Genomic DNA, 27150 nt, shown 5'->3' with positions numbered 1-27150 from the left:
CTTTGACTGTGAAATTACCCACTACTATGTACTCGTCCATTGTATATCCTGAAACATTCGCTACATTAGGATCGTCTATAACCCATTGTAAATTGGCTGTTTCCTCTACCTCAATTACATTAATACCAGGAGTCCATGCATGTATTTGTAAAACAACAATTTTCAACAAACAACATGTAAGTAGATATTTCATCATGTTGTTTTCTCGGGTTGTTTCTTGCAATGTGATGCGTGTATCCAGGTAGGTTTTCTCTCCAGCTTTACTGAAGTGGCTGTGGTCAAGAGTACTTGATAAGGACCTTCGAACCTCGGCTCCAATGTCTTTCTGGTGTGTTTCTTTACATATACATAATCCCCTGGTAGCAGAGTATGTGTACCTGCTATTGAATTAGGGTCTGGAAGAGAAGAATACACACTTTTGTGGATCTTAGTTAGACGTTGTTGTAATTGTATCACATATGCAGTTAAACTGTCACATTGCAATTGCATACTCTGTGGAAAGTATAACCCTAATCTAGGCGCATTCCCAAAAAGTATCTCATATGGGGACACTCCTGTTTTTCCTGTTGGAGTGTACCTTATAGAGAATAAAGCCATGGCTTGTTTAACTCTTGCATGGCTTTTTGTATTTTTAACTTTATTGTCCCATTTACTCTCTCCACTGATCCCGAACTCTGTGGTGGTAAGGGGTGTGGAAACTTTGTTGAACCCCTAACATGGTCATCACATTCTGCATGATTTCTCCTGTAAAGTGTGTCCCCCTATCTGATTCTATGGTTTCAGGAAGACCAAACCTAGGTATTAACTCAGTGATCAGTTTCTTAGCTGTGGCTTTTGCTGTAGCTGATTTTACTGGATAACTTTCGGGCCAACCTGAGAATAAATCGATACACACGAGGACAAACTCAAAGGGGCCGCTCTTGGGCATTTGTATGTAGTCAATTTGCAGTCTCTGGAAGGGGTATTGGGCCCGGACCTGGTGTTTTCGTGGGGTTTTTACTCTCTGTCCTGGGTTATTCAGGAGACAGATTTGGCAGGCTGCACAGTAGTTTCTTGCAGTACTACTGAATCCAGGGGCGAGCCATCCTTGGTTCACAATCCTATACATGGAATTGGAACTAACATGTGTGGGTAGGTGAACTGCCGCTGCCATTGCTGGGTACAGAGAGGCAGGTAGGCATATTTTGCCTCCTTCCCTCCATACATTGTCAAGGTCTGGTGCTGCTCCCATTCTGACCCACTTATCTTTCTCGCTCTCCCCTGCTTGCTCCTGTAATTTACTCAGCTGCTGCCATGTTGGTTCTGGGATACTCACCTCTACCGCTGCTAAGGTCTCAGAGCTTCCTTCCCCTAGAGCTGCCTGTTTTGCAGTCAAATCTGCAAATGCATTTCCTTTTGCCTCAATTGTTTTTGCGCTCGTGTGTGCCGCTATCTTCATAATGGCCACTCCTTTAACCTTTTGAAGATTGTTCAGGACTCTCCTAATCCCTTCTCCATGTTTTACAGGTGTACCTGCTGCTGTCAGATAACCTCTAGCCCTCCATATGTAGCCATAATCATGCGCTACACCATAAGCGTAGGCAGAGTCAGTGTAAATATTCCCTTCTCGTCCTTTTAAGTATTCTAGGGCTTGTTCTAAAGCTTTTAATTCTGCTTCCTTTGCTGACATGTGGGCTGGTAAGGGCTATGCTTCAATCACCTGTGTATCAGTCACTACAGCATACCCTGTGTGATATTTACCCTTGTCATCAGCAAACCTACTGCCATCTATATACAAAGTGTGCTCAGCATTTAAAATCGGTGTATCTGTAACATGTGGGAATCCCATTGTCTCCTGCTCCATGAGCTGAAAACAATCGTGTTCATCTACCTCTTTAAACAAAAGAGTGTCAGTTTCCTCATCTCCTTCCTTATTAGCACTATTATTCCCCCTTGCCAAATCTGGTGACTGAAGAGGCAAAAAGGTGGCCAAATTTAAAGTTGTACAGCGCTGAAAAGTGACATTTGGAGGTAAAAGTAAAGTACACTGTAACCTTAATTGCCTAGCCATGGAAATGTGTTTGGGCTGTACCTGAGACAAGATTGCATGTATGTCATGTGTGGTATGCACTACAACTGGAAAAAATATTAATATTTTTTATGGTCACTTGACAGTGCGTTTGGGATATTCATCATACACATTAGTGTGTCACTTTTTTTTTTTTTTTTGGTTTTGCACATCGCTATCTCATTATCCCATATTTTTGCACTCATTCTGAATGAGCTACTAGCTTCATTCCGCATTTCTTATTGCACTTTTTATTATTCATTATTGCGCTTTATGTTTGGTTCTTATTGCCTTATATTATGCTCTTGAATTTATGGATTTAATGTGTATCACTATTGCACTTGATTGCACTTTATGATTTTATTGCCTTTTTGACTTCTATTGTGATTTAGAATTTATGGATTGTCCATTTATCATTATTGCACCTGATTGTTTATTTGTTAATTTCACTCAGGGTTAGTGAGCGCCACATATTTTGTTTTTATTTGTTTGAGTTATGTGAGTACACTTTTTTATGTAGGCAGCTCCTTTCCAGCGTATTTGATTATTGTGGTTTTGCGCATTAGCAATTTTAGACTTGTTTGGCCAATTACGGCTCTCTGTACAGACGGTGCTGTGATTGGCCAAGCATGCGGGTCATAGTGCATGCTTGGCCAATCATCAGCCAGCAATGTACTGTGATGCCGCAGTGAATTATGGGCCGTGATGCGCCACTTGAATTTGGCACGAACAGCCCATATCGTTCGCAATTTGACGAACTGTCGAACATGCGATGTTCGAGTCGAACATGGGTTCGACTCGAACTCGAAGCTCATCCCTACTCTCCATCAGCACTAAGGTCTCATTTGCTGAGTGAGGGAGAGAAACTAGGGAGAAGAGAAACATTGGAATACTAATCAGCACCAGTGTGCAAAGCTATATTTGCTCTGGAAGAATAAGTCACCTCTAACATTGGGTGTCCAACATGTGTGGATGCTGCTACGTTATGTAAAACTATTAGTTTAGTTTTTTACATTTTAGAATGGGATGCCTCAAAATTGTGCAGAATTTTAAAGAGTGCCTTGACTGAACGAAGGTAAATAAACGTACCCTGCATTATAAATTGGTGTAAGGTATTTTAAGTTACAGTAACCCTAAGAAATTTTATCAAGTGTGTCTTTTAAAAGGTGTGAATTTTTCCTCATTTGTACTTAAATTGAATGTTGAGTAACCTTTTTAGAGTCTTGTATGTACACATATGCAGGCCAGGGCATGCAAATACACTTTATGGTCAAAAGATTCTGGTTGCCTGACAGTTAAACTTGGGGCCCCATTCACACCTAAGTGTTTTGTAGTTGAAAGCTCCGAAACACTCAACATCCGAAATCCTATGTTTTTTTTTTAGTTGTACCTTTTTCACACCTGTGCATAGTATCACTTAAAGCTGTAGCGCGAAAAAGTATATGAGCTTCTTTTAGGCTACAAGCTTCAAGCATTTTTGGCACCTATAGACTTCAGTGGGAGCACCTGAAAAACACACAAATATGAGTGAAAATTCCCATATTGCTAATTTCTTTTCCCTAGTAATTATCTTCCCATGGGTTAAAAATACTTAAAAAACTGTGCAAAACGCCTGTACAAAGCCTGCAAAATAACTAAAGACACTCCGCTTAAGTGTGAATGCAGCCTTAGGTCCCATTCACCATGGATGTTTAGATGTGGGTGAAATGCACAGGTGCACCATCCAGGCCCGCTACCAGTGGCCTGTTAAACTCTGAGTTTATGCCCAGACACAGGAAGTCTGCATCCCTATGTCATACAGCCCTAATCGATATTAAAGCTTTGTGCATCATTCAGCTGCAGCAGCTGCTAGAGTTTAACAGGCTGCCAAGTGCAGGACTGCATGGTACACTTCCACCTTCTGCCCTCATCTAAATTCTGAAGCCTCATGCACTGGGAATAAGTCATACTGGGACTCCTTGGAGATGCCATTTGGAAAGCATAACCATTTTTATGCCTCCCAGATCACTCTTACCTGCATTTTTTAGATGTTCCTTTTTAACCACTTGTGGACCACCCGCCCGCAGTGCACTATGGACGGGCGGCCTGCATGGGTAGTACGTCACTGCCTGGTTTAGGCTGCGTGCATGCATTCCTTTTCCTTCTTGCACCTGCTGTGATTGTACACAGCAGGTGTCTGTCAGCAAGTTCCAGCCAATGATTCATGGCTGGGACCTGCTGATCGACTGTGTCCAATCACTGCCCAGAGCCCTGTGAAGGGCGTGATACCTTCCAGAGCTGAGGTGATTAAACCAGATTTAGTTGAATTTACTTTTGTGTACAAACATTTAATAAGTCTAATCAGATCCTGGATGCCCAGAACTCTATTTTCTCCAAAGCAGCTAAACTGATTACACCTAAATGCAGGTAAACTACCTGATGAATGGCATCAATAAAAACGCATTTATGTGTGTTTAGAAATGTTCTTAATGCATATAAATGCAGATACAGAAAAGGAGAACGTAGCTTTTTCTCGCCAGGCCACACCCCCTCTCTGACATATTTCACCCTTATTGGCGTAGTCATAGAGCTGGGAAGGTCTAAAGAGAGAGTAATTAAATACCATGATCAGTTCAACATTGAGGTGAAATAATTATGCAAACTCAGGATACAACAGATGCAAAAAAGACAAAAGAGATCATACTGCTTATGACCCACAAAATATAAACAGGGATGCATGCAGTACAATACACAGCGGGTAAAATAAGTATTGAACATGTCACTATTTTTCTAGAGAAACATATTTCTAAAGGTGCTGTTGACATGAAATTTCCACCACGTCGGTAACAACCAGTACCGTATGCTGAAAAACAGCCCCACGACATCATGTTCCCAGCTCTAAAATTCACTGTTGGTATGGTGTTTTGGGGGTGATGTGCTGTGCCATTTGACCTACAAACATATATTATGGCATTCGAAGAGTTCAACTTTGGTCTCATCTGACCAGACTATATTCTCCCAGTATTTCACAGGCTTGTCTAACTGTTGTGCAGCAAACTTTGAACAAGCTTCAACATGCTTTTTCTTCAGAAATAGAGTCTTGCGTGGTGAGCGTGCATACAGACAATGGTGGGTGAGTGCATTACTTATTGTTTTCTTTGAAACAATTGTACCTGCTAATTCCAGGTCTTTCTGAAGCTGTCCACAAGTTGGCTCTTGGACAACTCTTCTGATAATTCTGATTATTCTTTTCACTCCTCAGTCAGAAATCTTGCGAGGAGCACCTGGTCACAGCCGGTTTAGGATAAAAATGTTCTTTCCACTTCTGGAAATGTGTATGGCCCCAACAGTGTTCACTGGAACATTCAGAAGTTTAGAAATCCTCTCTAACCAAAGCCATCAGTATGTTTTGCAACAATATGGTTGCAAAGGTCTTGAGAGAGCTCTTTGCTTTTACCCATCATGAGATGTTTCTTGTGTGACACCTTTTTATTGGCGATCCATTGAGACTGAACCAGCTGATATTAATTTGCACTGACAAGGGATTGCTTTCTAATAACTGATAGATTTCAGCTGGTGTCTTGTCTTTCCATGCCTTTTTGCACCTCCCTTTCTTCATGTGCTCAATACCTTTTCCTTGTGTCATTACATTTTATTACACATAACTTAAAGCGGAGTTCCACCCAAAAGTGGAACTCTCGCTTATATGCTTCCTCCCCTCCTCCGGTGCCACATTTGACACCTTTCATGGGGGAGGGGGGAACGGGGGACCTGTTTTTGACAGGTCCCCTTCCCCACTTCTGGAGACGTTCCGCAGCCTGATCTCCCAGAGGTTCGGCCCCCTCCTCTTTCCCCCTGCCGCCGGACCAATTAGAAAGTGCAGCGCTCTTCGCGCTTGCGCAGTAGGGAACCAGGAGAGAAGCCGAAAGTCTTCACTGCCTGTTCCCTTACCAGGAATGGCAGTGGCAGCACCCGAGAGTCGATTCGAAGACCAACTGGGGTGCCGACTTCGCAGGCTCCCTGGACGGGTAAGTGCCCTAATATTAAAAGTCAGCAGCTACAGTATTTTGTAGTTGCTGACTTTAATTTTTTTTTCACCTAGGCTGGACCTCCTCTTTAAGTTTTGAACATATTTGTTTTGGTTTCTTTATATGTATGGATTGCATGGGTTGTTACCAACATGAAAATTGCATGTCAATAGCACCTTTAGAAATATATTTACCTAGAAAAATGGTGACGTGTTCAATACTTATTTTACCCTCTGTATGTAGCGTAATAAATACATTAACATACAAAATATTGCCACTTTATGTACCTCTAAACATCTTTTAATTATCTGAGTCAAGTGACATCATCGATGTGCGTTTTTTTTTCTTTTCTGTATCTTCACAGAGCAAGGACAGGCTTCCCAGACCAGCCCCAATCGAATTTGCAGCAGTGAAGACTCAAAGCGTATACAGTGGGCACGGAAAGTATTCAGACCCCCTTAAATTTTTCACTCTTTGTTATATTACAGCCATTTGCTAAAATCATTTAAGTTCATTTTTTTCCTCATTAATGTACACACAGCACTCCCTATTGACAGAAAAACAAAGAATTGTTGACATTTTTGCAGATCTATTAAAAAAAGAAAAACTGAAATATCACATGGTCCTAAGTATTCAGACCCTTTGCTCAGTATTTAGTAGAAGCACCCTTTTGATCTAATACAGCCATGAGTCTTTTTGGGAAAGATGCAACAAGTTTTTCACACCTGGATTTGGGGATCCTCTGCCATTCCTCCTTGCAGATCCTCTCCAGTTCTGTCAGGTTGGATGGTAAACATTGGTGGACAGCCATTTATAGGTCTCTCCATAGATGCTCAATTGGGTTTAAGTCAGGGCTCTGGCTGGGCCTTTCAAGAACAGTCACGGAGTTGTTGTGAAGCCACTCCTTCGTTATTTTGCTTTAAGCTGTGTGCTTAGGGTCATTGTCTTGTTGGAAGGTAAACCTTCGGCCCAGTCTGTGGTCCCGAGCACTCTGGAGAAGGTGTTCCCTGTACTTGGCCGCATTCATCTTTCCCTTAATTGCAAGCAGTCGTCCTGTCCCTACAGCTGAAAAACACCCCCACAGCATGATGCTGCCACCACCATGCTTCACTGTTGGGACTGTATTGGACAGGTGATGAGCAGTGCCTGGTTTTCACCACACATACCGCTTAGAATTAAGGCCAAAAAGTTCTATCTTGGTCTCATCAGACCAAAGAATCTTATTTCTCACCATCTTGGAGTCCTTCAGGTGTTTTTTTAGCAAACTCCATGCGGGTCTTTCATGTGTCTTGCACTGAGGAGAGGCTTCCGTTGGGCCACTCTGCCATAAAGCCCCGACTGGTGGAAGGCTGCATCTCTGGAGCTCAGCCACAGTGATCTTTGGGTTCTTCTTTACCTCTCTCACCAAGGCTGTTCTCCCCCGACAGCTCAGTTTGGCTGGACGACCAGCTCTAGGAAGGGTTCTGGTCATCCCAAACGTCTTCCATTTAAGGATTATGGAGGCCACTGTGCTCTTAGGAACCTTGAGTGCAGCAGACATTTTTTTGTAACCTTGGCCAGATCTGTGCCTTGCCACAATTCTGTCTCTGAGCTCTTCAGGCAGTTCTTTTGACCTCATGATTCTCATTTGCTCTGACATGCCCTGTGAGCTGTAAGGTCTTATATAGCCAGGTGTGTGGCTTTCCTAATCAAGTCCAATCAATATAATCAAACACAGCTGGACTCAAATGAAGGTGTAGAACCATCTCAAGGATGATCAGAAGAAATGGACAGCACCTGAGTTATATGAGTGTCACAGCAAAGGGTCTGAATACTTAGGACCATGTGATATTTCAATTTTTCTTTTTTAAGAAATCAGCAAAAATGTCAACAATTCTGTGTTTTTCTGTCAATATGGGGTGCTGTGTGTGTACATTGAGGGAAAAAAATGAACTTAAATGATTTTAGCAAATGGCTGCAATATAACAAAGAGTAAAAAATTTAAGGGGGTCTGAATACTTTCCATCCCCACTGTAAATGCACTGCCCGTGTAAACGAGGCCTTATGTGAGCTCATTGGCCAGACATTAAAGCATGGGCATTAATAAGGAGTTGGAATCCCCCTAATGAGGACATAACAGTCTCCACTCTTCCAAGATAACTTCCCACAAGATTTTGGAGCATGTTTGTGGGAATTTCAACATTTGTGAGGTCACGTATTGATGCTGCAGCAGAAGACCTGGCTCACAATCTTTATTCCCCTTAATTCCAAAGGTTTTGTTAATACGGCTGGGGTTAGGGCTCTGTGCAGGCTACTTTCATTTTCTCCACACCCAACTGTCCGAACCATGTTTTCATGGAGTGGCTTTGTGTACAGGGCCATAGTCATGATGATAAAAAAAAACAGCCTCCCCCAAACTGTTGTCGCAAGGTTGGAAACACACCATTGCATAAAATGTCTTTTGTATGGTGTAGCAATAACAGTACCCTTAAGTGGTAAACATGAACTTATAATAATTATTTGCAGAGGTGTCCACATACATTTGACCATTAGTAGGTGTGATGCCCAGTTGTCCGCAAAGTTTTTCATGTGGTGGTTATTTACTAAAACTAGAGAGTGTAAAATCTGGTGCAGCTCTGCTCTGCATAGAAACCAATCAGCTTCCAGGTTTTATTGCCAAAGCTTAAAGTGGAGTTCCACCCACATTTACAACTCTTCAGCATCCCTCACTAAACTGTGCACTGTAAACAAATTGGATATTTTTAAATTTTTTTTCTCAGCACCTACTGTATATCTGCTGTATTCATTTTTCACTTCCTCCTCCCTGGCCGCGGCCCATCGCATCATTTCCTGTTTGCAATGCCTTCTGGGAAGGGGCGGCAACTTCCTCTGAAACTGCCGTTGCTATGGAAACCTGACCTGAAACCTATTACACTGCTTGTGCTGTGCTGAGCATGTGCAAGATCTGCAAGGATGAGATCCAGGAAGAAATACAGTCTGGCTTCAGATGCCCACACTTAAGATGGCCACGGCCTGCTGTAAATTTATAAAATAACAAACTACTGCTATAAACTAACAAAACAAACCTTAGTTTACAGACTAACTTTACTAGAATACATTAAGCTTGTGTATTATAGGGGTATTTTTATTTAAAAAGTATAATTTCGGCCGGAACACCACTTTAAGTGAACAACATGAAGTTAGAAGCTGATTGGCTACCATGCACAGCTGCACCAGATTCTGAACCTACAAATAATTGTATGGTCATGGTAAGCCATCACATATAATGTTTTGTTAAGCCCAAACGTGGAGCAGTGGAAAGTTCTTTGCATTGAATATGTTTAAAAACTAGTAAAATTAGGAATATTAAGAGATCTTAAGGCTTATTTTTCTGTATATGCATAACAGCGTTTGAAGAAAGAACACCTCTTGTTCCCCATGGAAACCATTCACATTCTCACATTGCATTTACTCACTATTATGGGAAGGCTGAATCTGGGCACTTTTTTGGTAAGCAAAAACGGTTCTTCTTTCAGACACTATTATACATAAAGCCTATTGTTTTTTTCTGTATGAGTTACAGCATAAAGCTGGGTACACATGGGCCAAAAATTGGCTAAAAACAATCATGGTAGCAGGAACTGGCCTACTTTTGGACGTGTGTATAGCTCCTCGTCCAACAGAAGCCAGTCTCATGACCGGTTTATGGCGAGGGAGCATACTGGAAGACCATTAACCAATCAGCGCTCGCAACCAGTGGCATCGAGCGTTGATCAAAGCTCTGACGGGGGGGCAGTTGCCCTGTCAGATGGATTAAACGGAAATAAACTTAGTGTGTACCCCACATTAGTCTAAAGACCCTGTTTCAAGGTTGTTTAAATGATTCTATCTGTTCTATCTGGAAAATAAATTTGTCTCTGGTCATCTGATGAGCTTGATGTGATTTAAAAGAAGAGAAACATCGAAGCTCAAGTTGCGATGCGATCCCAATTGAGTAAACTCTGCTTGATGACTTATACATATGTTTGGTGGTTTCTTTACTTATATTCAGGTTACCATGCCCCATTGGATTTATACCCAGAGTTCCATCGCATTGCCAAAGACCCATCTATCCACGCTGTTCCAGAGGGCAAAAGTGTGAATGTGTGTGTTGGAAAGGAATGGTACCGGTTTCCCAGCAACTTCCTTCTTCCAGATAAGTAAGTGTTATTACATTAACAGGTATTCTACTAGCAAAATATCTTCTTTTCTGTTTTTTTTTTTTTTTAAGCTTACATGTGACCTGAAATATAAATGGCAGATAAGGTCAACCCTCAGAGTATGTTCTTCCCATCTCCTCTAACAGATTTGCTGAGACTGTGCTTTTTAGCCTTGCCGAGCAATGCAAGACGAAGCATTTTGCTTTGTGTACAAATTGCTAGTTCATACTACTTCAATGTGGTGGTGTGCGCTCAAAAAAAAGTATGGCATGCAATACTCCGCAGAAGTGACACCATGCTGTTCATCACTTCAGCTTCAGCCAGTAGAACTGAATGAAATGTCTCTGTGACAAAAAGCTTGCCATGTGATGTGCTTTTTCGAAGCACATCGGCACTGTAGCCCTCTCGCTGTCCACCAGCCACCAGTGTCCTAACACAGGTGCTGGTATGAGTCCTAACAATCCTTTCCTTCATTTTGACCACCCTTGCATTGCTATAACTGATTGAAGTGTAATCTAGTTTTCTTTTTAGCTCATGGAATGTTAGAAGGAAATATCTCCAAATATACAGTATGTTGCTTGTGTTGACAGCACTCATATTGTTTTTTGCCAAACTGTGACATTAAGTCCAGGTAGCAAGTAAAAAAAGGCATTATGAAGTTTTAAGCTAGCCATACAGTAATTGTATTTTGTACGACGTTTCTAATAAATGTAATTTTCGAGCTGGTAAATTTTTCGGCGGAAGTTTTTGCTGCGTTGCCCACATGCTGAGCATGGTTTCTTCATAATTTGTCAGTCTTCAATCAGAATAAGACCCAACATTCTGCATGCCTATTTGTGGACCTGAGTCAGAAGCCATTTTTATTTCTGACTGCATGCAGCTAGTAACAAACATTGACGTCATCACACCATGAGCACCATCTGCATTGACACACTGTTTGTTTTTTATAAACATGAAAAAGTGGCTTTAATCTGTACATTTTTCAATATATACAGATTTATGCATATCTGGGGCTTAATTAGCTGTTGGTGAATTTCACATTTATGTTTACGTGCATAATACCACTTCCAATATAGTGCAAATATTTGCTTTGTGCACCTATGAGCACATGAGAAATTTTGCTAGTGTATGGCCAGCTTTAGGCTGCATTTGCATGGGTTTTTAGCCATGCTGTGAAGCTCAGTGGTAAGAATCTACTGAATCCTGTCGCTGGGATTGACAGCTATGTTAGGATAGCCATTGAGCTTGTAAAATGCAATGACAGGCTGTCTGTGGCCACAGCTATTAATGACTATTCGCACAGCCAGCGATTACTTGGACAAAGTGTGTATCCAGCCACAATCACCGCAGGTAGACGTTGGCTGTGCAAACAGTCATGAATAGCTGCAGCCACTGACAGACTGCAATTGCACAAGCTGCCCGTGCACAACTGTCAATCCCAACCACAAGAACCAGTAGAGTCTTGCCACTGGGATGCGCAGCATGGCTAAATGCCCGTTCAGCTTCAGCCTTTGGTCCATTTCACACAGGCTTCAGCTTATATAAGAGCAGTGCGAACAGCAAGCTTTGTTAAAGCATTTGCAGAGCTTTCAGCAAACTTTGTTGAAGCTTTTAAACTACTGATAATGTAAAGTACAATTACTACACCAGAGCTTCAATCCTTATCTCCCTTATTTTATATTGCACACGTGTCTTCCACAGTTGGAATCTCCAGTTCATTGAATCAGAATTCAGGGGACAGCTACCTAAACCGTATGGTAAGGGCAGACGGGCAACCAAAATAGTCCCCAAGGACATGAACGATCAAAATCTGGAGGAGACATCAAGATATGTAAGTTTACTGTTAATTTTTTTGTTTGGTTAATTTTTATGAATGACCTTATCCAGCTAATTAAACAGATGTAGAATTCCAGGTCAAAATTCAGGCATTGTGTGCAGTTAGTATGCCTAACTTTTGAAATAAGCGCTCCCTACTTTCATTGTGGTATCCTCTGTGACCACAAATATTTTAGGCAGCTCAGGTATACTCTTTTCAATTTACATTAGTGCGTTTTACATGATGAAATGTTAACAGTGTTAAATGTTTACCTATAAACTGTTAAAGTGACAATAAACTCTAGTTAACATAAAAAATAAAAAATTCAGGTATGTATTTAAAAAAGCATCTTCTATTGCTCTCAGCCACCACCAAACCTCCAAATTCCCTTTGCCTTTTGATGTAGCCACCCTATACTTCCTGTTAGAGGATGACTATGATCCTCTCTATGGTCCCAGTGTATGAAGGAAAGTAGTCACCCTCTCTTGCTCGCGTCTGACATGTAATCGAAACTATGGACTATGAGATGTGTAGTGCGCATGTAGCAGTGAACATGATTACAACTACTGTGCAATGCTCATTCCAAACAGATGGGAAGTGAGGAGGAAAAGGAGCTCACAGAGGACGTTAAAGGAGGCAAAAAAACGCAAACCATTTTATAAGAAATTGATTACAGGGCCAATAAATAGTATGTGGGTGGAAATATTTTTGAAGAATAAAGCAGCCCAGACATTGAAATTTTTTTTTTGGTCAACCAGGGGGTTGAATGAAAAATAAGATCCATTTCCCCCATCCACACATTTGAGATGGATGGGGGAATGTTTCCCGCTGTGGTTTTGTATTCTGACAGTGGGGAGCTTTCCCCGTCAGCAGAATGCAATGATCAGAGATGCTGGCTGTAGCCAGCGGCATTGAACGTTTGGGAAAAAATATTGACTATTTGTACAAACAGCCTGCCCATACATCGATCAAAATTTGGCTGGTTCCTGCTGAACCAAATTTTGATCCATATATGCCTGGCTTAAAGCAACATTGAACCCAAAAACAAATATTTATTATATTGCAAGCCTACCAATTCTTAGATGTGATGTCTGCATTAGTTTCCTTTTTTAGGCATTCTTTCTTCTATTTCCATCCGGTGATCCAGTCAGTAAATCTGTTTTTCAGTAGCACAAGCTTCCAGCAGAATGTATACGTTTACATGGATGAGACAAACCTCTTAATACTTGTAGGAGTTAGTAAAATTATCAGCTTTTATACAGTATATTCATCCAAAACCTTTATCCCAATAGGGAAAAAATGTCTGGTGTAACTGATTATAAAGTGTGAGCTGGAGTTTGGCTTCAGTTTGTTAGTGTATCTAAATCTTGCGAATACATTTAACACTACCCTCCCCCCCAAACTGACAATGCTCCCGTCTGCTGTGCCTCTTGTACTCATTCATCCAGAGTTGTGTCTCACTAATAAAGGAGGTGTGTTACTGGCCAGATCACCAGGTGAAAACAGAGGGATAAAAGAAAACTGATGCAGCCGCCACATCTAATGATTGGTAAGCTGCAATCCATGTTTGGTTTTGAGTTTAATACCACTTTAAGAATATTGTTATAGTGTCACTTTACCTTGACTTAAGTGGAATTTAAGGGAGAAAACCCTTTAAGAAGGAATTACTATAACAAACACTGTACCACAAAGGGTTATAAACATGTGTAAGCAAATTGGAGCTGTGTATGGTCACTCACATTTGCAGATCATATTTCTAGTGGTGGTGGGAGAGACCAGAGATACAACATGAGTCCCAATGATTTTAGCTAGTACAGGTGGTCCCGGGGATACAAACATCTGACTTACAAACAGAGGGGTGGAACAGGAAGTGAGAGGAAATCTCCCATTAGGAAGGGAAATTTACTCCAGTAAGCATTATCATGGGGAAAAAGGTGTCTCCACTGAAGCTTTATCACCATTCCACAACAAACCAAAATTTTCAAAATCCAATTGGCATAGGGACAGAAATTCAAGTGAAATCCTCCGAACAGGGGCACAGACAGCAAACCAAATGATACAGGGGTGTTAACCCTTCCCTATGCTATCAAAAAAAACGTAAAAATATTTTTTTTTTTTGGCTGGAGCTACACTTAAAAAAATATACCTGTTCCGACTTGCATACAAATTCAACTTGAGAACAAACCTACAGACCCTATCTTGTTTGTAACCTGGGGACTGCCAGTAGATAACTTCAGTCTGTATTTTAAGGTTCGCTGACACAGCTCCCTAGAACTTTAAATAAGAAGCTAAGAACAAAGAGTGCACACCTGTGCATGCTGCTAGTTCTCAGACAATGCTGCCACTGACAGCTGCAAGCCTCAGACAAACTATTGGTAACTGATTAGTGTGGATTCCAATCGTGATTATCCGTAGATGATGATCACATGTAGGCGGAAGAGGTTTATTTATTTATTTTTTATAATCTTTATTTTTCCTTCTCAATTATACAAACAAATTGAAAAAAAAAGAAAGAAAGTAAAATGCATATTGCAAAAAAGATGCATACAGAAATACATAAAACAAACCTCCACAAAAAAATACAAACTAACTTAACCTAAGCCATAATACATACAGTATATTTCCTATACATTAAAAAAATACACCAAAGAAAACAAAAAGGAGGGGACAGGGAGGAGTACAATGGTCGTCTTGATGAAGCTCTTGGTCACGTGCAAAACACGTTGACTTAGGCAGTGCCATCTCCGCCCTGCGCTCCACCATGCGTTCCAACAAGTGTGCAGCATAACATCGAGCTGCCTCTTCCGCATGGATTGACTGGACAAGCCTGCTCCACAAACATGTACTGGCTTCATGACCTGGCGTATCTACATCCGACCAGATGTCCAGCGTCTAGCTGTTGCTTGACAGAAAACCAATGTAACAACACAAGGACGCATCAAGGATTCACCCACAGCGTTCATGAAGTAAGGTTATCTACATACCATCTTCATCTCAGCGAATACCATGGAGTGGTGAGAGCCCCACAGGCACCCCCCCCACACACACACACACACACACACTTTTCTCTTTCTTTATAAACTCCCAAGTCCAGCTCCCAGTAGTGACATGTTATACCCCTTCAGTACTGGACTGTGACGTCTCAGCATGCCATACTGATAGCTACCTTCTCATATGACTGGGATCGTACTGTCCTCCGTAATTTGAGAGATTTATTTATTTTCATGCTGTATGGACGAGCTCAGTCAATTGGCTACATGCTGGCATATGTATCCTGCATGACCGGCTCAGGACGTCGAACTCCTGTGTGCCTTTTTATCCTGTGTGACATACATAATTACCAATTTAACTAATCTATACAATTGTTGCACAAGCCCTACTCATGGACATGCCAGGTATAGAGTACGGTACCACAGATTATTAGAATTTCTATCGTCCTTCCATACTGGATTAGTTACCTTGAGCAGCTCCAATTCTTCCATAGCTGGTTATGCATGGGTGTTTGTGTGGGGCCCCAAGATTGGCGCCATATTGTGACAACGTTGTCATTTTTTTGTACATGTTTTTATTTGGGTGTGCTGGGGGGATGGTCCACTATAATGGTGCTATTCTACCTACAGAGGACTAATCTTATTGTTGAATTTTCAATAAAGTTTTTCTAAATTTTTCATACACCATGGTTGATCCTCCTAATTGCTATCCTCTTGGAGACATCTTTGTCTAACCTCAGTTTTATATATATATATATATATATATATATATATATATATATTGATTTCAAATAGCTTTGGAGGTATCCCGTCCACAGGATGAATCCATGACAATTATATATGTTTTTATTTCCATAACTTGGAGAGTGGGTCCAGTGTTCGATTTTATTTTTATACTGAGGAGTACAATGGTCCCTAAATTACCAACACCATGGAGCTAAAATTCCCAAAACAATAAAAATACTTTGGGAAAATCAACAAAGACTGTAAACTTTGGTGGCCTTGTAATTTCCACGTACCGTGGCATGCATGACTGTTTGACTCTAATACTCTATGCTATTTATAAAATGTATCCAGGTTGCCCAATTAGGCTGGAATTTTCAAATCTGTTTTTACAAATATGCAAAGAGCAAAAGCATCTGTAGGATAAGGAAAAAAGGGGACATTCTCAGTACAGAGAACAAGGAATGACTCCAAAACATTAAAAATATTTCTTATAAGTTTTTATTATAACAAGATGTGACTAAAAATATATACACATATTGCGCCTCCTCAAGACTCCCATATAGTTGTGACTTGTCCCCATGCAGTATAAACATACAGCTGTTCAAACCAACTTTGACTTTAGACAATGTCTCAACAAATGAGCGATATCAGAATGATACTGATAAACATATAGGAGGTAATTCCACATTTGTAGTTCCTCTACATGTTTCCCGACACACAGCCACTTCCTCAGAAGGTATGAATGGTGGAACAGACCATTGTATGGATGAGACATATGGAGAGAGTACGCAAGATGGCCTTTGTGTTTGTATACATGAAAGCATATTCTCACGCCCCTTTTACTCAAGTACTGTGATATTCATCTCAAACATTCAGATATTATGGTTGAATATATTTTTATTAATCATTTTCAAGTAAAGCAATAGAGGATACAGAATAAAGAAATAGGGGAAGGGAGAACAGTGTTAAACAAATACAACAAAGCATTCGATACATGACCTAGAAATATACATGTGTGAGAAACCGTTCTCAAAATTGCAGTCAGTACCAAAAATAACATGAACCATGCGTGGGTAAACACAGAAACTGTTAAATAGGACAAGGATAGAGGTGAGGAGGAGGGTAAGGGAAGGACATAAACACAGTGTTTGGGATATAAATGTATCATAGTGCTCTATAATCAAAATCATTTTAAGGCAACCATCAGTATCGTGATCGCTGCGACACACGGTTACCGTCCTCTGGGGAGAATTTTGGTTGTGGGCACCTAAAACAAAAAATTACTCTTCATACAGACAGTCTGTTCAGACTGTTTCAATGAAGCCACATATACCACAGTTTAAGGTGTTTGTGCCAAGTGTCTCCTTCTCTAGCCTGCATCTCCTCCATGAGCATAGCGTCATTGAGCATAAAAATCCACTTATGAAGGGGGGTGGGGAACAACCTCCGATTTCCAGAACTTCGTTATCAGTTGGCGTGCTGCTTACATGAAAAATCTGAGAAGGTTTTTTTATGGGATTTAGCTGGGGTGAGAGTGTCATAATACATTTTGTTGTAGACCTCAAAAATCCACTCCCACAAAGGGCGAACTCGACCGCACTCCCACCAAACGTGGAGGTAGGTTTCTCTTCCTCTGTGACAGCGCAAACCAGTATCAGGAGTGTTGAGAAAAGTTCTTTTAACAGAGGCTGGATCTCTATACCATGTAGAGAGCAGTTTGTAGTTCTTCTCCTGAGTGAAACTGGAAATCGAAGACTTGTGGGAGAAAATAAATGAGGCTTGCCTCTGTCTCCAGGTCTCTGAACCATTTTCGTGTATAGGTGGGTAAAATGTTATTTCTTTAATCGTACATCACGGTACACAGAGCCATAGTAATTACTATGTGGGTTATAGTCCACCTTCAGGTGCTAGATAATGGCACACCCTAAACAGGAAGTTGCCTCCCTATATAACCCCTCCCATACCGGGAGCATCTCAGTTTTTTCGCCAGTGTCTAAGGTGTTGGTCACGAGTGAAGATGTGCTGTGCTGAGCAATCCTTGCTGGGGCTAGCTATGCAGCCGGATCCATTCAAAGTGTCTTTTTTGGGCCAAATTGAATGGTACCCGGGCCTTGTATCTGAAGAAACGAGGTTTCGCTTGTAAACGCTTCTCTTTTTAGAGAACTGGACCCCGGGATCCAGTACTTTTGGTATTAAGTCCTTGATAGAGGTTTGACGTTTGCCCCTATTCACAATTTAAATACATTTCAAGCCTATATCAATATACAGAAATATATTTGCAACTTAAATATCAAAAAATACTTTCTCTCTAATCCAGTACAACGGATTACTCCCCAATTGGATACTACCTCTAGGCATTCCAACCTTCGTAATCGATCTGTTTTTAATCCTCTTTGCAGTGACAATAGGCATTTGGAAGTATTTAGGAACATGGTTTGTCATGATCTTCATCAACTCAAGATCAAGAAGGCTAGAGACTCTCAGGCCATTAAAAGAGGCATTTCCTCCCTGGAGCAAAGGAAGGATTTAGTGATCCGGCCAGCGGATAAGGGGGGAGGGTTGGTTGTGCTTAGTAAAGCGTACTATCAGGCTGAAATGGAAAAATTATTGAATGACCAGAACACCTATCAACTCTTGAGGGGTGATCCTATGCTGACTTTTAAGAATAATCTACACTTCTTAGTAGAAAAAGGTAAAAGCAAGGGAATCCTGAATCCTAAAGAGGCGGCCTACTTGGACCCATTCTATTGTAGGACTCCCATAATTTATATTTTACCAAAATTACATAAAAATCCTGAACATCCACCTGGTCGTCCGATTGTGAACGGAATTGATTCCGTCACCTCGAGGCTAGGCCAATATCTTGATTTTTTTCTTCAGCCACTTGTCACAAAAACCAAAGCATTTTTACGTGAATCTAAACAAATTCTTCAAATTTTGTCCACCCTCCCATGCCCTTCGTCCAGTATACTGATAACTGCAGACGTCGGTTCTTTATATACAATTATTGATCATAAGCAGGCCTTGGATTCCGTTAAATGGGCTCTAGCAGCCACTGACCTCCCAAGTGACCATATCTCCTTCTTATTAGAAAGTTTAGAATCTTGTTTGTTGAATAATTATTTTTGGTTTAATGAGGATTACTTTCTGCAGACGCGAGGTGTGGCCATGGGGGCTAGGTTTGCTCTCCCAGTGTGGCCAACCTTTTTAGGGCCCACTGGGAGGAAGATACCATATTTCATGACCCACCATCACAATTATCATGCTACAGAAGGTACATTGATGATTTAATCATGGTGTGGGAAGGTGATTTAGTGAGTCTGCAAGTTTTTATGGATAAGCTGAATGATAACAATAAAAATATCGAGCTAACATGGACGATCAATCAACAACAGATCACATTTTTAGACCTGGAAATATTTAAAGGGGAGGCGGGCTTTCAAACCAGAAATCACTTTAAAGCAACAGATAGGAATGCGTACATTCCGCTGACTAGTTGCCACCACAAGTCTTGGCTTTGCAATATTCCAAGAGGCCAATTTATCCGCTTGCGTCGTAATTTTACCTCAGATGATGACTTTTTATTACAGTCACATGTGTTGGCAACTAGGTTTAAAGAGAAAGGGTATACACAAGCTATGGTTGACTCAGAAATTGCTAAATTACTGTCAACAGAAAGGAACACTATTGTGGCAGATAGGTTAAACCCACGGAAACAGAAGACAAATGCCACCAGCTATCGTATTATACTGGATTACAATATCCAGTATAAAAAACTTGAGCAAATTATAGCTAGACACTGGCCTATTCTTAAAGGTGATCGTACTCTAGGGTCTGTTCTCCCCGAGCACCCACGGTTCATATACCGCAAAGCCCCCTCTTTACGTGACCGGCTAGCACCAGGGGTCATTGATCCACCAAAAATAGGGACTAATAGGATGTTTGGTTTTTTGTCTGGATTCTATGCGTGTGGCAAATGTGCCACTTGCAGGAAAGCCAGCAAAAATATCAAAAGGCGGAAAGAATTTGTCTCAAATGTCACACACAAAAGTTATCAAATTGAAGGTTTAATTACGTGTTCGTCTGTGGGGGTGGTCTACATGCTGGAGTGCGATTGTGGCCTCCAGTATGTGGGCCGCATCTCAAGAGCATTACATGTTAGAGTTGGCGAACACATTAGTAATATCAAACGGGGGGTAAAAACCCATAGTGTGTCTAGGCATTTTCGCCTTTGCAATCATAGGGACCCCAAATGCCTCAAGTTCTGGGGGATAGAAAAAGTTCCCCGCCACTGGAGAGGTGGCCATTACATCAGACAACTTAGTCGTAGAGAATCCTTCTGGATTTATGAGACCAAGGTCCTATCCCCAGCTGGAATGAACGTTGATTTTGATATAAATTGTTTTATTTCTAATAGATAATTTTAATTATCATATTTATGTTGTTTATTTTATTTTGTAATAGGGTTATTTGTCTGCAATTTTTGCAATTGATTATGTGTATGTGATCGTATCCAGGTGATGCCCGCGGTCTGATGTCTGTCACTTTTTATTATTTCCTTTTTATGCGATTTTTTTATGCGATTCTATGTGATTTTAGTAGTGAATTGCCATTTTCCCCTATCTGAAATAGGTAATAAGCTGGCCACTTTTTTTATGAGGATTTATATGTTCCGGGGTTGCTCCTAAGCTTTTTCTTTTAAGCCTTATGAGCTGTTATTAAAATTTCCGATCTGGGGAATTATATATAGGTACATTGTACTAATTATTTCTTCACTCCGTGTGAGGCTGATGTTCTTTTGCGTGCCGATGATATGTTCGGGTGCAGCTGGTGTGACGTGCTCTGTTCATGTTTTCCCGGGATTACTGCATCTGTACTGTGATTGGCGCATTGCCGTTGCTATGGCGCTATATATAAATAAAGCGGGCCATCAATGCGCATCCCGCCCCACGCTGAAGAAGTCCCGCCCACGGACATAACGCGTATGGGAGCCAGGAGCGCATGACGTCACCTGCGGCCATCAGCCTGTTTGTTACGATCACACGCTGTCTAGCCGTCACTCGGCTCTGAGTGCCGGTTTCTGTAAGTGCATTGTTTTACTCTTTTAATTCAATAAATTATACACAGAGAGCACTATATTTGCTATTTTTATTTGCATATACAACATTCCTTTTAAACTGATGAGTGCTGAAAACGAAGCTACCATCACCTGGACCGGTTTACCCATTGTATGGTGTATATGTTGTATGACCTGTTTCAGGTTGAATGTCTCAGGTGAGGGGCCATCCATGTGCGGTGAAGGGATCACAGTCACTGTAGATTTATCCCCTGTCGTCTTGAGTGTCCACTGGTGGTTCCATCTCCTCACTTCACCTGTTACATCTGATGTATTATTTCAAGGACATTTATATTTGCGCAGCACTGCTTTCTATTATATGTAATTGAGGTGTTGTTGAATTTGCCTTAGTGTCTGCTTGCATTTACCTTTTTTGAGTTGTCCGTTGGTTAGTCAGCGCTGAATTTATCTCTACTAGCTTTTGGTATTAGGGCCATAAAGTTTTACTGGCGGGGTGCTATTACAGGTCCAGGATTGTGGGTTCCCCGAGGGTCCCTGGTTCCTGAAGGTTTGTTAACGGAACCCACCGTGAAGGGTGAAGATTGGGTCTGTTGGTTTTACCAGAAAACCCTGCGGCGGGAAAGGTAAGTGGAGTTTTCTAAGGAATTTTTACATTTTCTTATGAAATTTCTCTTTTAAAGTAAATTTTGTCATGCCTAAGTGTCATCACTGGGAGCTGTATGGAGCACGTACCTTCTCATGCTTTGCTCAGAGATCATGCTGTGTCACAGAAGTAGCAGACTTTTTTTTCCTCCGGCTAGCAGGCAGACCTCTGGTAAGTTTGGGGGTTTTTGCTTCCTCCAGACACCCCCACCTGGGCTGAACTCTTCTCCTCTTCATGAGGCTGAGTATAAGGAGAACTAAAAACAATCGGCATTGCCATTTTCTTTCACCGCCCCTACACGGCGGCGGCGGCTTCCAGGTCTCCTCCACGCCATCCCTCCCTCACTCACAAGCCGATCCCGTCAGATCCAAGGAGGCCCGTGCTTGCGTGGGAAAACTTTTTTTTAAAGAGAAAGGAGGGGGAAGCGATGCGAGGGGGGGCGGGGCTTAGCAATGTGTTGGCGTCCTCCAACGCGGGAGTATGTTTAAAAAAAATAAAAAGAAAAACTCCAATTGTGCTGGCTGCAAAATTGTTGGATAGACATAAGAGCAAAGAGGAGCATGAAAGAGGTTTTGGTGACACAGGCATTTCCTATTTGACACATTTACTATTTGCATCAGGCTGAGCATTAATAGCAGCGGCAGTGGCTGGACTATTGCTCAAGCAGTGGATGCAGTTTCTTCTGGTAGTACCTGTGCATTGGGCTAATGTCAGAAGGGGGGGTTGAAACACCCCCAAAAAAGAGCTAAAAGGGTCTCCCACAAGCTCTGGAAAGCCTACTCATCTCTACAAATGGCATCTTCCCCTGAGAGGGGGTGGCTGGTGAGAGTGAACATCGGGGCCATGAAATGTTTGCAACTGTTTTCAACACTGCAGCGCCTGTTTATTTTACTAAAAAAGATCTTTTTTCCTCAGCCATGATAGGTTTTTAAAAAAAAAAAAGTTTAGCGACTTTAATCGCATCCCAGGGTGGGTCAAAATGCGACAGGTTCTCTTCCATTACCCAGGACCCTCAAACTGAGGAACTAGGGGCAGGGGAAGACGAATTCCCTCTGGGGTCCGTGGTGAGGCTGATGACTCCTTTTCTGAGGTGTCAAATGTGGGAGAATCAGCTGTTTCAATCTTAAGATTAAGATGGTGCAATTTCTTGCTGAATGGTCCGCTCCACATTTATGTACCCTTAACTGAGTGTTTGGGTTCGCTAATGCCTCCTGAAGCTGTGCATGCCTTTTCCTGTCCATTCGTTGTTGGAAAAGCGTTTTTGTATCTGAGAGGATCACCCAGATAAGCATTATTTTCCCTTCTAAAAAAGTTTTCACACTTTATCCTATGGTGGAGGAAATTCACTAAGTTTGACTTGTCCGGCAGACAATGCTCAAATGCTTAGGGATCCAACGGATAAAAAAACACTTTTTTCTCTGGCAGATTGAGTGTATCAGCCTGCGCTGACAGTAATTGCTTAATTGTTGAGAGACCAGTTTAAACAGGTGTTCAAGGTTATCCTGCTCAGCAAGCCCAGGATCTGGCTGCGTTATGTTTGCAATAGTTGCTATGAGAGATTCTATCCTTCAGGCCTTGCGCCGTTCGCTAAGCACCATGCAGAAGCTCCTGGCTAGTCTTCCTTTTTGCAGTAAAGCAGCTATTTGGGGATGTTTTGGATAATACATCCAAAGAAATTCTAGTGGAAAAAGTACCCCTTTTGCCATTTAAGAAAAGGAGTAAATGTATTTTCATTTTAAAGCTCCTTCTTCTCTGCCAGGGGCATCAGGCTCCAGGCAATCACGACGGCTTCTGCCGTCAAGTTCAAAGGATAACCCTAGGGACAAAAGAGGTCTTTGGGGAGGAAACCTACAAGATACTGAAGCCTCCTTATGAGGAGGCGCCCCCGCTCACTCAATAGGGGGAATTCTGCAATTCTCAAGGATCTGGCAGGAAGAGAATCAAGATGAATGGAGGACTTCCTCAATAGCTCCAAGGTACAAACTGGAGTTCCAAGAGTTCCTGTCTCTTCATTTTTCTCAGATCAAACGTTCCTAAGGTTCCAGAGAAAAATAAGTCTTTCTCTCAAGCATTGGACCATCTTTTGGCAAAAAATGATCATGGTAGCCCTGATGTAAGAGTAGAGGTTGGGGTTTGGTTAAATCCAAATGGACATTCTGGATCTCAAAAATTTAAATTCAATTCCTGAATTTAACCACTCTTTTTTCGCATGGAGTCAATCCAATCAGTTATCTCCATCCTACAAGGAGGAGAACTTCTGGCGTCAATCGTCGTCAAAAATGCATACCTCCATATGCCTTTTTCCTCGCTCACTAGTAAATATCTACTTTTCAAGGTGTAAAATCTTAATTTTCAGTGTGTAGCTCTGCTTTCTGGTCTAGCCATTGCACCTTGAGTGTTTACAAAGGTTCTGGCCCCTCTTCTAGCCAGATTAAGAGCCCAAGGTATAAAGATTATGGTTTACCTGGACAATCTGTTCTTGATAGTCCAGTCGGTAGCCAAAGTATGGTCACCACATTCAACTACCTGGAATATCTAGGTCGGATTCTCAACCTAGGAGAAATCTTCTCTAAATCCATGAAAAGCTAAAATACTTGGGTCTGATCTTAGGTACACCCAGAAAAGGGGTATTCTTGTCCCAGGCAAAGATCAGCGCCATAAAGGAACTGATTTAGGTGGTTGAAGCAAGATGAATTCTTCTATTCAACTTTGCATGAGGTTGTTGGGAAAGATGGTGGATTCATTCAAGGCCGTTCCTTATGCTCAGTTTCATTCGAGACTGCTGCAAAACAGTATCCTATTGGCTGGGAACCAAGGGTTCAAGCTCTAGATTCCCAATGTGTCTGACTCCAAAGCCCACAGCCACATCACCCTGTAAGCGCCAGAGCCTCCGTTTATGGTTAATATCCAAAAATCTGCAAAGAAAAAAGGAAAGGAGTTTGGGACTTTAAATGAGGCCCACGGACAACAGGAGGTGAAGGAAAAATGTTGTTTATTGGTCATTAAGTCTGTATCAAAGCATATCACAATTATAGACTGCATGTCAAAGAAGAACATTGTAATGTCATTCAATATACCTACGCACATATGTGTGAGCGCATGCAATAAGCATCAAGAATACATCAATATGTCAAACTAGAGGCCACATGATAGTCACAAGTGATCAATGGATACATACAATGATAAAAGATATATATACACATAAAAGCAGCATAGGACAGTAATCGTAAAAAATATGTAAACCCGTAATTGATTGAAGAAAGATGTTCTGAGTTGATAGTGTGATGTGAGCATGTATCTGCGTAACAAAATGCCCGACGCGTTTCGTGTAAACCACTCATCAGGGGCACAGTGCTCAAACATATCTATGGGGTATAGTAGAGTAAACAATTAATCTATATGCAACCAATAGTAGCCGGGGGAAGCAAACGTGCACCCCAGAGTACTTACATAAAATCATTGCAGAGGAGGTGTGGTGATGATGGAGCCAAGGCCATATTAGTAGTCTGTACCGGGAGCTGAGGTGACCGAAACATGCACTGGCGGGGTGCATGCACAGAACCCCCCCCACATACACAGAACCCGGAGCACTGGATCTAGGGATGAGACAGTGATCTGCCAGTAATGACTGCCAAACGGAGTCTGAGAAAGAGGGAAGGTACATAATCAGTAAACCATATTGTACTGATAGGGTAATTAAGAAATATATATGTATCAGATGCGTAGAAACTGAAATTGGAGAAGTCAAAGCAATAAAGGGAAACCCAGCTGGGGATAAAAGAAAACAGGGGAAAATGAGAAACAAAAGGAAAATATATTGAAAGGATAAGAATTAGAAATAAAATAAAAATAAAAATAAAATAAAAAATAATAATAAATGAATGGAAAATTATAAGTGAAATGAGTGATAAAATAGACTAAATATGAATAAAAGATGAAGGGATGAATAACATACAATCCCCATGGGATGTGGTATGAATAAGAAAGTAACAAACGCAGACCTAATTGGTAAGTGAAACCAAAAAGACAGGGGGGAAAACAAGGGGGAGAAAAAAGGAAAAATAGAAAAAGAAATAGTGACTGATTGTGAAAAAAAAAATAAATATGTGGATGGGGTAGCTGAGTAGGAGCTTACATGTTTCCCAGGATGTATACATGTGCTATGGTGAGGTCTGTCATCATCTCTATGCGGCGCCCAGACTGTGTCGGGAGGGGCCATATATGTACACCCGCCCTAACCACGTGCACGCTAACGGACACCAGCGTCACGCAGGTACGGTATATGCAGGGAAGGGCTCCAGCGTGGGCGAAAAGCGCCGCCCACAGGGGATACCCACATTCATTCATTCAAGGCCGTTCCTTATGCTCAGTTTCATTCGAGACTGCTGCAAAACAGTATCCTATTGGCTGGGAACCAAGGGTTCAAGCTCTAGATTCCCAATGTGTCTGACTCCAAAGCCCACAGCCACATCACCCTGTAAGCGCCAGAGCCTCCGTTTATGGTTAATATCCAAAAATCTGCAAAGGGGAAAATCCTTTCTTCAGTTACCACGGAAATGGCCCAGATCAGAAATGGCCTTGCCTATTATCATTCTAGAAATTCAGGCAGAGCCCTTGGTTCTGAGGGCCTGAACGTTCAGTTTACGGTATTGTCCTGCCAGGATTCAGTCCGACCATGGCACAGCAATGGCCTATATTAATTACCAAGGGGGCACAAGAAATTGTGCGGCCCAGAGAAAGGTGAATCATATCCTATCTTGGGCAGAAAACTATGTACTTTGCCTATTGGCAGTCTTCATCCTAGGAATAGAAAATTGGCAGGCGGACTACTTGAGTCGCCAGCAGTTGTTCCCGGGAGAATGGTTCCTTCACCTCGATATCTTCCTGTCAATATGTCAAAGATTGGGGATCCCAGACATAGATCTGTTTACGTCCAGAAATCTGCTAGCATGCGGAACAGATGCCTTGCTATTCCCGTGGAATCGGTTATCACTGATTTATGCATTCCCTCCTATTCTGCCTGCGTCCATGACTTCTTCCAGGATCAAGCAGGAAGGGAAGTCAGTGATTCTTGTGGTCCCCAGCGGGTCCCAGGAAATCTTGGTATGCAGAGATCGTAAAGATGACAGTAGGGGACCCATGGACCCTACCACCACGGCCAGACCTTCTTTCGCAAGTTCCGGTATTCCATCCTACTTTACAAACGCTAAATTTAACGGTTTGGCTATTGAGACCCACGGAGGGGAGGGCAGGTGCACAGTTTTCATGTCTTATAGGAAGTATGCCAGAAAGCCATGGAGGAGTTTTCTATAAAGGAAACTGGATGCTGAGCAACAGCGGGAGTCCTGGATTTCCCATAAGAGTTCAGAGAGACCTTACTTCCCTAGGCTGGGCGAGACTGCTGTGGCGCTCATCGCTTTCTGGTAAGCAGGTTATTTATACACTTTGGGTGGTGATCTGGATGCACTTCGTTTGCTTTGAAGACTTTTTCACTTTGGTATTTACTCACCAATTTTTTATGTACGCATCCTCATCCATCCATGTAAGTACTTACATGTCAATTAAGTCTAAACCAGGTGAACATGAAAACTGATGGCTGCTTAAAATGTTCATCCCAGGAGCTGAGGAAGGGGCCCGTAGGAAAGCCGGACACACATCATGATCCC

The 27150-nt window shown here is 41.8% G+C and overlaps 1 protein-coding gene across 5 annotated transcripts in view; it reads left to right on the top strand.

The window, feature by feature from the left end:
• The window catches only part of ALG9 (ALG9 alpha-1,2-mannosyltransferase), a 361563-nt gene that overhangs the window by 207111 nt on the left and 127302 nt on the right, over window positions 1-27150 (top strand). For all 5 annotated transcript variants that reach the window (XM_073602427.1, XM_073602429.1, XM_073602426.1 and 2 more), the window contains exons 12-13: window positions 10085-10232; window positions 11934-12063. In XM_073602427.1, the coding sequence (XP_073458528.1) occupies window positions 10085-10232; window positions 11934-12063 (278 nt within the window). The remainder of the gene's footprint in view (window positions 1-10084; window positions 10233-11933; window positions 12064-27150) is intronic.

This window comes from Aquarana catesbeiana, linkage group LG10 (assembly GCF_042186555.1).
Source record: "Aquarana catesbeiana isolate 2022-GZ linkage group LG10, ASM4218655v1, whole genome shotgun sequence".
Taxonomy (NCBI): Eukaryota; Metazoa; Chordata; class Amphibia; order Anura; family Ranidae; genus Aquarana; species Aquarana catesbeiana.
This window is presented reverse-complemented; position numbering and strand designations above follow the sequence as displayed.